This window comes from Equus caballus, chromosome 30 (assembly GCF_041296265.1).
Source record: "Equus caballus isolate H_3958 breed thoroughbred chromosome 30, TB-T2T, whole genome shotgun sequence".
NCBI classification, from domain to species: domain Eukaryota; kingdom Metazoa; phylum Chordata; class Mammalia; order Perissodactyla; family Equidae; genus Equus; species Equus caballus.
The window spans coordinates 34,832,659-34,845,383 of NC_091713.1; the positions used below are offsets into that span (position 1 = coordinate 34,832,659).

The following is a 12,725-nucleotide window of genomic DNA, read 5'->3' on the forward strand; positions in this document are numbered from 1 at the left end:
ATAAAAAACACCAACACTTATTATCCTCTCCTTTACCCCAAAATTTTAACATAATATTCACACTGTTCTGTACCATGCTTTTTTCACCTATAATATGTATCTTGGATATATATAATATCATTATAAAGAGCAGGGGTTGGCAAACTTTTTCTGTAAGGGGTCAGATAGTAAATATTTTGGGCGTATAATCTCTCTTTCAACTACTCAGCTCTGCAGCTGAGTGGCCACGCTTCCATAGACAATATGTAATGTGGCCATGTTTCAGAAAAACTTTCTTTACAAAATCAGGCCATGCTAAGTTTGGCCCACTGGCTGTGGTTTGTTGACCCCAGACATTGAGAATTTCTACATCTTTCTTATACTTTTAAAGTAATTCATGGTGTAACAGCATTGTGATTTGTTCCATCAGTTCCTATATTAATGAACATTAAATGTGGTTTCTAATTTTCCACCACTACAAACAATGGTTTAATAAATAATCTTGACTCATACTATTTCACAATGGGTTTCAGTATATTCACAGGATAAATTCCTAAAAGACGAAGTGCTAAGGCTAAAAGAACATGCATTTATAATTTTAAAAGAGGTTTCCAAATAGTCCTACCCTGGGCTCGTACCAATTTACATTCCACCAGCAACGTATGAGAGTACTTATTTCCACACAGCCTGCCAAAAAAGTGACTATTGACATTTTTTTTTTGGTGATCAAATAGTTGAAAAAGTAAATGTCCTGCTACCATATGTGCTGGTTTATAAGGTAGTTCCCAATGTTTTCTCAAATGAAAAGCAATTGAAATTGAGAATTTTTGTTTATTTGTTTGTTTTGCTCTACTTAAGTATATAAACTTTGAGCGGAGCAGGTGAAGTGATCAAATGATAATAATTTATTTATTACTTTGCACTGTGTATTAGTTTCCTAGGGCCGACATAATGAAGTACTGCAAATTAGATGGCTTAAAACAACATTTATTCTTTCACAGCTCTCGAGGCTAAAAGGCTGGAGTCAAGGGGTCGGCAGAGCCATGCTCCATCTGACGGCCGTGGGGAAAATTCTCCCCCGCCTCCTTCTAGCCTCTGGTGGCTCCTGGCAATCCTTAGCGTTCCTTGGCTTGTAGCTCTGTCACTCCAAGCTGTGCCTCCATCATCACATGGCCTTCTTCCCTGAGCGTCTCTATGTCACTGTGTCTCCTTTCTCTTACAAGGACACTAGTCATTGGATTTACGGCCAATCCTCATTCAGTATGACCTCATCTTAACAAATTACATCCACGAAGACCTTATTTCTAAATCAGGTCACATTCTGAGGTTCCAGGTGGACATGAGTTTTTGAGGAACACTATTCACTACATGTAGTTTAGGTAAAGTTATAGAATAATTTAGGCATATTTTTTACTTATATAGAAAATAGCTGTGTCCCAATCATTAATTAAGTTCCTTTCTGGGACAGTTAGTGATTTTCCAGAGCAAACTTCTTGGCTTTCTTGATTATGATGACTATTATGACAATAATAATACAATTTATTATATATTTGCTATTTATCAGTCACCATTTTAAGTGCCTTACATATGCTAATTCAATTAAATCTCACCACAACTCTGGGAGGTGTTCCCCACTTAGCTAGTAGAAGCAGAGCTGGAATTTTTTTCTCAAGTGTTCTCTCCCTAGAGACAGCACTCTAACATATAGAGTGCCCTGCCTCGCATCAACTGTGTTTGATCCAGAATACATTGTGTATTCTTGCTTAATGTTGTCCCTGGAAATTCTATCCCAAGCAAAAACTACCTCCTCCCCTGATATGTGTTCATGTTATCTACAATGCAATGTGTTCTGTCTCTATTCCTTTTTCTTTTTACTTTTTTTTTTTGAGGAAGATTAACCCTGAGCTAACATCTGCTGCCAATCCTCCTCTTTTTGCTGAGGAAGACTGGCCCTGAGCTAACATCCATGCCCATCTTCCTCTACTTTATATGTGGGATGCCTACCACAGCGTGGCTTGCCAAGCGGTGCCATGTCTGCACCCGGGATCCGAACCAGCGAACCCCAGGTGGCCGAAATGGAACGAGCACACTTAACAGCTGGGCCACCAGGCCAGCCCCTCTATTCCTTTTTCATATGATCCTTAAAAGGCTAGTTTACAATGACAACCAACACTTACAAATGTGAGGTCATAGGCCAAAAATAATTGCTAGTGCTGTGTCATAATTTTGACCTCCATTTTAACTGATTGTGCAGGTGACCTCTGTAGGCCTTCACAATTAGCAGTGATCAAGTTTATTGGGTTTTTTTTATTTTTGGTGAGGAAGATTCACCCTGAGCTAACATCTGTTGCCAACCCTCCTCACTTTTTTTTTTTTTGCTTGAAGATTAGCTGTGAGCTAACACCTGTGCCAATCTTCCTCTATTTTGTGTGTGGGATGCATCCACAGTGTGTCTCATGAGTGGAGTAGGTCCGAACCCAGATTTGAACCCTCAAAGCAGAGCACGTGGCAATTTAACCACTTGGCCATGGGGCTGGCCCCTGATCAAGTTTATTTTAGTGTACAGTGTCTTTTCCAAATAATAATTTGTTCTTCAAAGTAAAGTAATTGAGAGCAGATTTTATAAGGATTTAAACAGTCTCTGGAAAAAAAAATATGTATTTTCTATTCAAATATATATGATAATTGTGCTATCAAGTTATATTTACATTTTTCCAGTAGAGCTGGGAGCTCCTGGAAAGCAGGTGTCTTCAGCTTTTAGATAGGTATGTGCCATATTGTAGCCATTCAGCAAACTCCTGTTGAACGAATGGATGTATGAATAACACTATGTCATGAGCGAAGTCTCAAGAGTTACTGAAATTAATCATGAATTCTTGTGGCCCATGAGACTGAATGTCATCTAATGGCAAAGATTAGCTCTCTGAAGGGCTTCTCTGATGGCTGAGGTGAATTTAAGGAATATGAGATAATTTTGGAAGCAATTAGCTCATCTCATATCTGCCTTTGTACTTCTTCTTTGCCTTGATAACAGGCGTGGAGAAGGCAGACATTGTAGATAATGAAGTGAAAGTTATTGTTTCTCTTACCTAGAATGGCAGAAAAAGAGTCTGGGGAATCATCAGCGTCTCTCAGCTCTGCTTACAAGGTGGAAGTGTGGGGTAATCTCAGAGTGATTTATTGAAAGAAATTGAGTAAAAATCCCCAAAATAACTATAGGGCTGGTAAGGAGGTTTAGATTGTGGTGGATGGTGCTGTAAGGGCTGGCAGGATATAAAATATAGGAATGCCTGGATTCCTCTTGTAAATCGTCACACCGTCCCAGATAAGGATGAAGTCTAGTTTTTTCATTTGTTTTGGATATATATCAAAGAGACATCAAAGTCATGAATATTGTGTGTAAATGCTAACTAACATGTTTGGCACAGTTAAATGCCTGATCATGAGTTAATAAAATCTCCCTTATGATTTGAAAACACCCAGGGAAATCCACAATCAAGAAATGGTGGGTCTAAAGCAACTTCCTTTAACTCACAATTTTACATATAAATGAATAGTGGAGTGCTCAGTAAATGATATGCCTTTTGTGTGTCTTTTGAACAGGGTTTCAAAGAACCCAGGAAATACATTGCTGCCCAAGGTAATTTACCTGAGTCCAATATTCTTTTTGAAAAATTGTTTCGTAACATTTTTAAGAAGATATTTCTTATCCGTTTGTATGTGTTGACTTCCTAGGTCCCAGAGATGAAACTGTTGATGATTTCTGGAGGATGATCTGGGAACAGAAAGCCACAGTCATTGTCATGGTCACTCGATGTGAAGAAGGAAATAGGGTGAGGACTCAGAAGATTGAGAAAGTGGAGGTTGGGGTTAGGAAAAGAGAATGTTGAACTGCATTTCGAAAGCCACAGAAATGTGCTTGGTGGCTAAAACAGACAGTTCTCCATTTTAATCAGTATATCACTTGATTTAAATTTTTCATATACATAGAAAAAGAAAGTTTGTACATATATAAATATATGTATGTATGAATAAATGTTTCATGTGTTTTGCTATAAAACATAATAAGTGTTTTATATGTATCTGCTTAATTGCTGGACTTATGTTCGATTCCTATTTCTTTGTAGTGTTCTCATAAGCTCTGTACATTTCTATGTGCAGATTTCAGAAGTAGTTATGAATACTTGAAACAAAGCTGACCTTGAGCAGATAAGTGGTAATTCATGTAACGTGACTTTAGGAAGTTTGAAAGCCTGCCCATGCCCCAGCCTGAAATTAACCACACGCAACAGCGTCATTTCTGCTGACCACCAAGCACATAAAAGTTGCATTTTAAGATGCAACTAAGCCTGGGAAGATCATCCTTCTGCTAGATAGTTAGGAAATCCTTTAGAACATATTACTGAGAGATGGAATGCATTTCAAGCGTCACAGCTTAAGATGTGTATGTGCTTAAAGGAGAACATACAAATGTTTTGAGAATTTCAGATGAATAAATTTTTCTTTTGTTCCTTTAAAAAAGTCTTTAATAAACAAATTTCTTTAAATGAATAAATGGAATCCTTAATGATATTTTTAAATGTAGAACAAGTGTGCAGAATACTGGCCATCAATGGAAGAGGGCAGCCGGGCTTTTGGAGATGTTGTCGTAAAGATCAATGAGCACAAAAGATGTCCAGATTATATCATTCAGAAGCTGAACATTACTAATGTGAGTTTGTTTTATTGCATAATTTTTATTTTCATACAGTTTGTCAAAGTACAGTTGTGAAATATTAAATGTGGCTAATTAAATTTCACGTGGGAAAAATTATTTTTGGTGACCTACAGGAGGAAGAGCTGGGTTAGAACAATAACACAAGACAAGAGGGTCAGGTCAAGTCACAAGTTTTTGTCCAGGTCACACCAAAAGTGTTTACAATGCTGTGATCCTTGAAGTATAAAGAAAAGGACTCATTAAATGTGTTGAACAAATGATTGAATTATTGAATGGATGATAAAATGGCCCCTATTCTCAATAAGTTTTATTATCTTTATGGAAAGAATATTTATACAAATGGCACAATTAGAGACTAGTGTAAGAAGTCTAAAGTTCTAACTATTCAGGAGAGAGAAAATGTTTAGTTCAGAAAAGAAAACTGTCAGTGTGGCCTTAAACAATAGTTAAAATGGAGGTCTTCACATTTATTACATGATTCTGTTTACATGACACGTCCAGAACAGGCAAATTTATAGAGACAGAAAGTTGATAAGTGATTGCTGGGGACTGAGGCGAGTGGAGCAAGAATAGGGATGACCGCTAATCAGTATGAGTTTTTTTAGGGGGTAATGAAAATGTCCTATTATTAGAGAGTGGTGATGATTTTACAATTCTCTTAGTATAATAAAAAAATTTACACTTTGAATGAATTTTATGGTATATGAAAAATGTCTTAATAAAACTGTTAGAAAATGGAGGTCTTTATATACAGAGTTGAAATTTTCTCTGAATTCCATTTATTGGGGGGGTTTGGGAATCTAAATCATGTTTCCATGTGATCCAGACACATTTTCTGCAAGAAAAAAACACCAATTGTGTATTTCTCCCAAGGCCTTCCAAAGTTCTCATGGCATCACTAGCCACTACGCCCATGGAGGGCTGTGGAACAATTCCACCAATGTTTCATGGCTAAATTCATGATGGATAAGCCACAAAGGCCCCAATCGATAGATATGGGTGACACGTAAAGGTCGAAGTTGATCTGGGTGCATTGAGTTGTCTTTCATTATTGTTCTTTATTAACTCGGTTATTTCCTACTGAAAAATTACAACCAACCAAGTTTTGTTGGTTCTTCTGTTGTCTAAACGTAGGTGGCTCTCCTTCAAACCTGGTCAGAAAATTAGGAATTATGCATCTTCTGGTGGTTTCCTTGGAGCTGGAAGAAACATGAACTGTAATCTGGGACTGACTTTCCTCAGCTCTCTCTCTACTGTCTGAGTTGACACTTCTAATATGAGAGGGCTTCAAAAATATAGCATTAATCAAATAATTATTTGATTAATTAATCAGTCTTTCTTCACGTGACAAATAGTCCTGTTTGCTGGCCTACCAAGAAGAAGTGTTTCAAAAAGCTGTGAGAATGGCTTTTACTTTATATCTTTTCACACCCACCCACCAACCCTCATTTTTTTTGTGTGTTTGGTTTTGGTTTCGGTTTTTCTGTTTGTCTGGTTTTGGCTTGGCAGCATGAAAGTTCCTAGCAGCTTCAGCTACACCTACCATATCTTACTTACTGGTGAGTTAGCGCATACTGGTTAGTGCATGTCAATCCTGCATGGCACCTCAAGGACTGGCTGTTAATTGGAAAGGAAAGTGTAATCATAGCTGAAAATCCGTGCATGAGGAGTGTTCTGTACTGGTCCTCCCTTCTACTTATTTATGTCAAGTCATTTGCTTTGAAAAAAACAGTCATCTCAAAGAAAATATTATCTCTTGACTAGAGAAAAGAAAAAGTAACTGGAAGAGAGGTGACTCATATCCAGTTCACCAGCTGGCCGGACCACGGGGTGCCTGAAGACCCTCACCTGCTCCTCAAGCTGCGAAGGAGAGTGAATGCGTTCAGCAACTTCTTCAGTGGCCCCATTGTGGTGCACTGCAGGTAAGGGAAGAGCCCCAAGAGCCAGCACCTATGCCTCGGGCTTCTGGGGACATCCTTCCCCTTGGCAATTGCCATTTTGGGAAACGGTCCATGAGAAGAAACTTATATTCTTTTCTCTGCTTCCCCCCTGTCGGCTGGCTTTCCATTCATTCCCTGCCCGATCATGCCTTCACTTTCTTGTTTGTCATGTCAGCGCTGGTGTCGGACGCACAGGCACCTACATCGGGATTGACGCCATGCTGGAAGGCCTGGAGGCCGAGAACAAAGTGGATGTTTACGGTTACGTCGTCAAGCTGAGGCGACAGAGATGCCTGATGGTGCAAGTGGAGGTAAGCTCTACCTTTCAGCCACTATTCTCATTTTTGCTTTCCGGTTTAAATCTTTTTCTGATGGGAGTTGTGATCTTAAAAGAAATCCCAGTTCTTCTCAGCTTCAAACAGGGGGTGAAAATAGTTCTCTTTTAATTTCCTGAAAACTAAAGCAAGCGGTAATCACCAACCATAGTCAGAAGCATTTTTCAAGAGCAGCTGAAAGTACTGTGGAAGGATGACTATAAAATGTATTTTTAAAAATATCGGATTGTGAAAAAAATAGAAACACAGAAAACCCGTTTGGCAATATCTCATAAAATTAAAATTAGGGAACAGAATATAGAGTGATTAAGAGCCTGGTTTTTGGAACTAGACTTCCAAGGTTCAAATCTTGCCTCTAATTGTTAATGCTGTGCACCCTTTTGCAAGTTTTTAATGTTTCGTACCTCAGTTAAGTCATCTGTAAAATGGAGATAATGATCGTATTTAACTTTCAGAGTTATGACGAAAAAGGCCATCCAAGTAAAGCATGTAAACCACTCCTTGGCACATGCATGTACTCAGTAATTGTAAGTGATGGTTATTATTGAAAATGTCTGCGCTCGATCCAGCAATTCCACATGTACGGAGAAACCCAAGAGAAGCATTTGCCAATGCACACAATCAGAAACATGTGCAAGATTGTTCGTTGCATTCAGCCTTGCTAGAATAGAAAAAAAGGTTGGAAACACCCTGAATACGTATCAACAGGGGAAATGAGCAAACAAAATGTGGACATGGGACGCTGTACAGCATGTGTGATGCTGCAGGTGAAAGGAATAATCTAGGTTTGCATCTGTCGCTGCCGTTAGATGCCCAGATGAAAACAATGAGTGAATAAGGTCACCAAATGAAGCTTATAGGGTACGATTTATGTAATTTTTAAGAAAGCATACAAAAAGGTACAATGTTTACAGATACATAGATGTTAGTGTAGAAGTTTAAAAACAGATCGTGAACCAGAAAAAAAAGAAATTATTTTCTGTGGAAAAGTTAAATAGAGTGGAAGGATACAACGAAACTCAGAGGACTGGAGGGGGTGGTTAAAGAGGCTTGAACTTTATCAGAAACATGTCACTTATCTAAAATAAATTAAAATTTATTTAAAAACTCCATTCAAATGTGATAAAAGGTTAGGAATTGTTAAATCTGGGTTTGGCATATTGTGTTTTTAGGTCTAACATGTCTTTTTTAAAGACTATGAAACATTAACTTGCTTTTTTCCTCTCAGATATGGAGTGAAACTTATTATAGTTTATATATTAGTAACTTGACCTGACTCAATATACTCATTGAAGGAAGTAATAGATACTATTTTTTAATTTTTAGGAATAAGATAAAAGTTATGCATCACTCAGTAGATGCCTAATCTATTTAGCAAGCTATGGTTTTTTTCTTGAAAAATAGTTTGAGATGGAATTTGCTCATATTCTAGAGAACTGTGAGAACCAACTTCCAGAATATTTAAATGATATATTACCTCAATTAAAAAAGTAGATAAATGTTATAGATATCAGTTTTCTTTTCCATACATTGTCCCAATAAGACAAAATTATGGGAATATGTAGTTTGTTTAAATGTGACTTATAGGTAAGTTATCAGCTAATTATCTGTATTTTTCCTTGAAATTGCAGGCACAGTACATCTTGATCCATCAGGCCTTGGTGGAATACAATCAGTTTGGAGAAACAGAAGTGAACTTGTCTGAACTACATTCATATCTGCCCAACATGAAGAAGAGAGATCCACCCAGTGAGCCATCTCCACTGGAGGCTGAATTCCAGGTACTAATAACAGTAGCAATCATAATGATCACAGACAACTTTCACTGAGTGCTTCTGTTTTCCCCTGCTGTGCTATGCACTTGACACAGTTCTTGCATTTGGGCCTCACCATACCCAAGGAAGCACAGACGAGGACACGAAGGCACAGAGAGTTAAGAGAAATGCCTGAAACCCCACAACCATTACGTAGGAGACGTGTTTAAATCTAGAAATCTGATTCTACAGCCAACACTTCTAACCATTCCTCATTAAGCTGGTATAAAATAAAGTGTCAAAATAATAGTATATAGCCACAAAATCGGTTCGCCAAAGGCAATGTCGCATCTCACCTTTAAAAGCGACATCTGGTTTTGGTTTGTAAAGGAAATAATTAGAGGAGTTTATGACTACTTAGGAAGTTGAACTGGCTGGAGCTGGTAGACAGAAACTGAAGGATAAATACATATGTCCTAACCTATTTATTAGGCAATTACTCTGAAAGCTAACCAAGGATATAGTTCACTGTGATTTCAGAGCGTTGGCATAGCTATCTCCAAATTGCTCAGGTGTCAAAAAGAATGTTTTGTAACTTTTCTCTTTCACCCATGATTTCCAGTTTACTGAACCTTTCTGTAAACTACCAAACCGGTCAATTTAGAGAGTTTCATGGTAAGGCCAGGAATGTGCTTTTAATCACATGCAGAACCATTTAACGTTTTGGATCCAAGTGGGTGAAGGTGGGGGTGTGGGTGGAGCATGTGGTAGTCACCAAGTAAGCCAATCCTCCAGAAAACCCGCACTACACTGGAAGAAGGAGCAGGCTACCAGCTAGCCTTAAACAGAGAGATGCGTTCTTGTTGTTTTCTTGCTCTTTGAGCTGATAAATCAAATGTATTCAACACACTAACCCTACTAAACGACATAGACACATATGCTGTTTGGAAACACTTATAAATTTAATTTAAATGTTCATATGTAAACTCACTAAAAAAGAGAGTAAATTCTTTCACTGAAACAAGTATGATTTGCTCTGTGCCAAGTACAATTCTGGGCACCAGAGTCAAAGTGATTTACAAGTGGATATGAGGAGAGAGTGTGACTCAGAGGATGGGTAATGACCATAACTCTGATAGAAACAGTGAAATTATTCCATCTAAGCATAAAAGAAGACAGAAAATGAGAGTAAAGATGTAGGTTGGTTGGAAGGTTTGTTGATGAGAAGTCATAGTTCTTGCCTACTTGTCTTTTCTTTCTCAAGAAAATATGAAGCAAGACCATCAGTTGGGATTTCTGGGGGACAGTAGGGAGTAGGGCAAAGAAGAGCTTATGCTTGAGGAAGGGGAAAGGCTATGAAACAGTTATATCAAAGTAGAAAAGCAATATCTCCAGGCCAAGGTAGTAGGATTGCCAGACATTACCGGTGGATCATTCAAAATTTATAGTCATGAATTTAAAGAGAAGTCAGTCACTTGGTTTTATTGTTTTCTACAGCAACACTGAGTTCTCTAGGGGTAAATCCTGTGTATGCAGATTACTGGGTTAAACCCATCTAGGATCTTTAAAAGTGACTATTTGGAAGTCAGAAGTCAAAGGAGTTGAGGGTGTTTGCAAATGAGTGATATAGTGGTGAATGATAAAGAGCAAATTGGCTACAGATGGATGTGAGGTGCATAGAGAAAGTAGTAACAATATGTTGGAGGCTTTGGTAGAATTCCAGATGGCTAGATTGAAGATCCCAAAATAAATGACTGGGAAGTCTAGAGGTAATTGTCAATAACAGGGTTGGATGAAATCAAAATTTTTAAGGTGACACAATGTTTGGAATGAAGCTACAAAGGTAGAATGGAGAAAGTGGATGCTGAGGAGTGGAGAGAAAGATCATAGGTGGTAAAGAAGCTAAGAATTGAAGAGACCAGAGTGTTGGATAGATCGTCCTTGTCAATGCTGAAGTAACCAAGAATGATGACATATTTTGAGAAGAGCACACAATTAGCCAAGTTGAAAACTAAATGAGGTGGGATGATCCAGAAATTGGTACCTGACACCTCCAACTGAAAGGCAAGGAATATAGTACGATGGCAGGAAAATCAAAGTAGTTGGGTTTTTGGAAGGAGAAATGTGTAGAACTGGTTTGCGAGTAGAAGCTGGAAGCAAAGGCAGCACATATCTTTTCTTCTACCTGTGAGGCAAATGGAATGTGAGGGGGGAAAGCTTCTTAAAAAGAGCTACAAAATTCCTGGTGATGTCTTCAAGGGACATCCAGTTTTCACTTGGTGCCCCCCGCCCAATAAGAAGGTGAAAGGACCTTTGGGAGAATAGGATTCAAATGGATGGGAGTTTGTTGATGACAGACCATGAGCACTGGGTGGCAGAGAGAAAGGCATTGATTGGTGAGACATGAGATGGAGTTGTATTTAAGGATGCAGGTAATCATTTAGAAATAATTCTGGGGAATATGGATGCACTGGGAGGCTTAGACTTGTGGTAGCAACTGAACAAGCAGGGATTGAGGTATGAAAAATCCTTTGCGTCTTAGACAAAGATGAGCCTTTAGTTTCCCCTATCATCCTGGGTCTTGGCTAGAAGGCAGGGGCCATTGGGTGACCGTTCCCACAGGAGCAACAAGTGTTGTGATGCTTTCTGAAGCGTCTGCCTCCATGAAGCTCATGATGGTGTTCAAGTGAACTGGTAGTCAATGATGAGGTTTTCACTCATTCAGTTATGGTCAATGGGGTTTGAAACACGTTGCCATATGTAGTTGAGAGAAGGCACTGTATTAAATATATATATATATGTACACATACGCGCACAAACATAAAATCCTGCTGAATTGTACATCATGAGCTCTCTCCATTTAGGTTATTCATCTACTTGACAAATATTTACTTAAGGACTAGGGGAAGAGAGGGCTGCAGGCAGACTGATCTTCCAAAAGAAACCGACATTTAAACTGATACCTACAGGGCAGGTAGAAGTTAGCAGAGTGACAAAAGGAAAAGGGTGATCCAGGCAGAAAACACACATGTGAGGCTGCCAAGAATGAAAGGACAGCTTGGCCTTGCCGAGAATCGAGGAAGTTGGTTTGGGTGAAGCGTGAGGGGCCCAGCAGACGATGAGGCTGGAGCGACAGTCAGGGGCATATTCCTGAAGACTTTTGTGCTGTTATTATGAGGTTAGATGCTTCTGAGCAGTGCCGGGAAGCTGCCGAAGACCTCGACAGGGACTTGCTCTATTTGGTGTTTTAAAAGGGTTAGAGCAAGTGAGACTGAAGTTAAAGAGGCTGGGTAAGCAACTGTTGATGTTTTCAAGTGAGAAATGAAAGTGGACCGGACGAAGCAGAAAGAGAGAAAAGTAAAAGGATTTGAGAGCCTCGCCAGTAGAAATGATGGGTCTTGCTGACTGGTTAGCCCCCGTGAGAGGGAAAGCGGTCTGGAAGGCGTGAGCAAGCGAGTATCAACTATTCAGAGCGAGCCAAGTCTTCTGTGAGTGCTGTATCTGGAGGGTTTATTTGGGATTTTTAAAAAAATAATTTACCACTGCGTTTGCAAGATGGATAATGATCAACATCTGGATAGTACTTTCAACGTATACAAGAGCAAATCATGCTATTTTGCTTTCCAGGAACTCCTAAGTAGAAAGCATATTCTATTATATAATTGTATCTATTTAGTTCAAACTCACCATGTCAAAAACACTAAATGCCTGAGCAATTAAAAGGAAAACTTCAGAGGCAAACTTAAAAATTGTGACCTGTAGGGAATGTATGCAAATTTCACAAAGCTTGATGAAATGCTTCTCTTCAGGGAGCGTCTTAGGCCGCAATAATAATCTAAGCCAATATTGACATTTTCCCCCCCTGGTTTTCTCCCCCAATCCCCGCAGTACATAGTTGTGTATTTTTAGTTGTGGGTCCTTCTAGTTGTGGCATGCGGGATGCCACCTCAGCACGGCCTGATGAGGGGTGCCATGTCCGCGCCCAGGATCCGAACCGGAG

At 39.0% G+C, this 12,725-nt stretch overlaps 1 protein-coding gene across 19 annotated transcripts in view; it reads left to right on the forward strand.

Annotated features, from left to right (window-relative positions):
- PTPRC (protein tyrosine phosphatase receptor type C) overlaps positions 1-12,725 on the forward strand; it is a 114,320-nt gene that overhangs the window by 91,438 nt on the left and 10,157 nt on the right. For all 19 annotated transcript variants that reach the window (XM_005608046.4, XM_005608044.4, XM_005608045.4 and 16 more), the window contains 6 exons: positions 3,583-3,619; positions 3,715-3,812; positions 4,565-4,690; positions 6,461-6,618; positions 6,812-6,947; positions 8,603-8,752. In XM_005608046.4, coding sequence (XP_005608103.1) covers positions 3,583-3,619; positions 3,715-3,812; positions 4,565-4,690; positions 6,461-6,618; positions 6,812-6,947; positions 8,603-8,752 — 705 coding nt within the window. The remainder of the gene's footprint in view (positions 1-3,582; positions 3,620-3,714; positions 3,813-4,564; positions 4,691-6,460; positions 6,619-6,811; positions 6,948-8,602; positions 8,753-12,725) is intronic.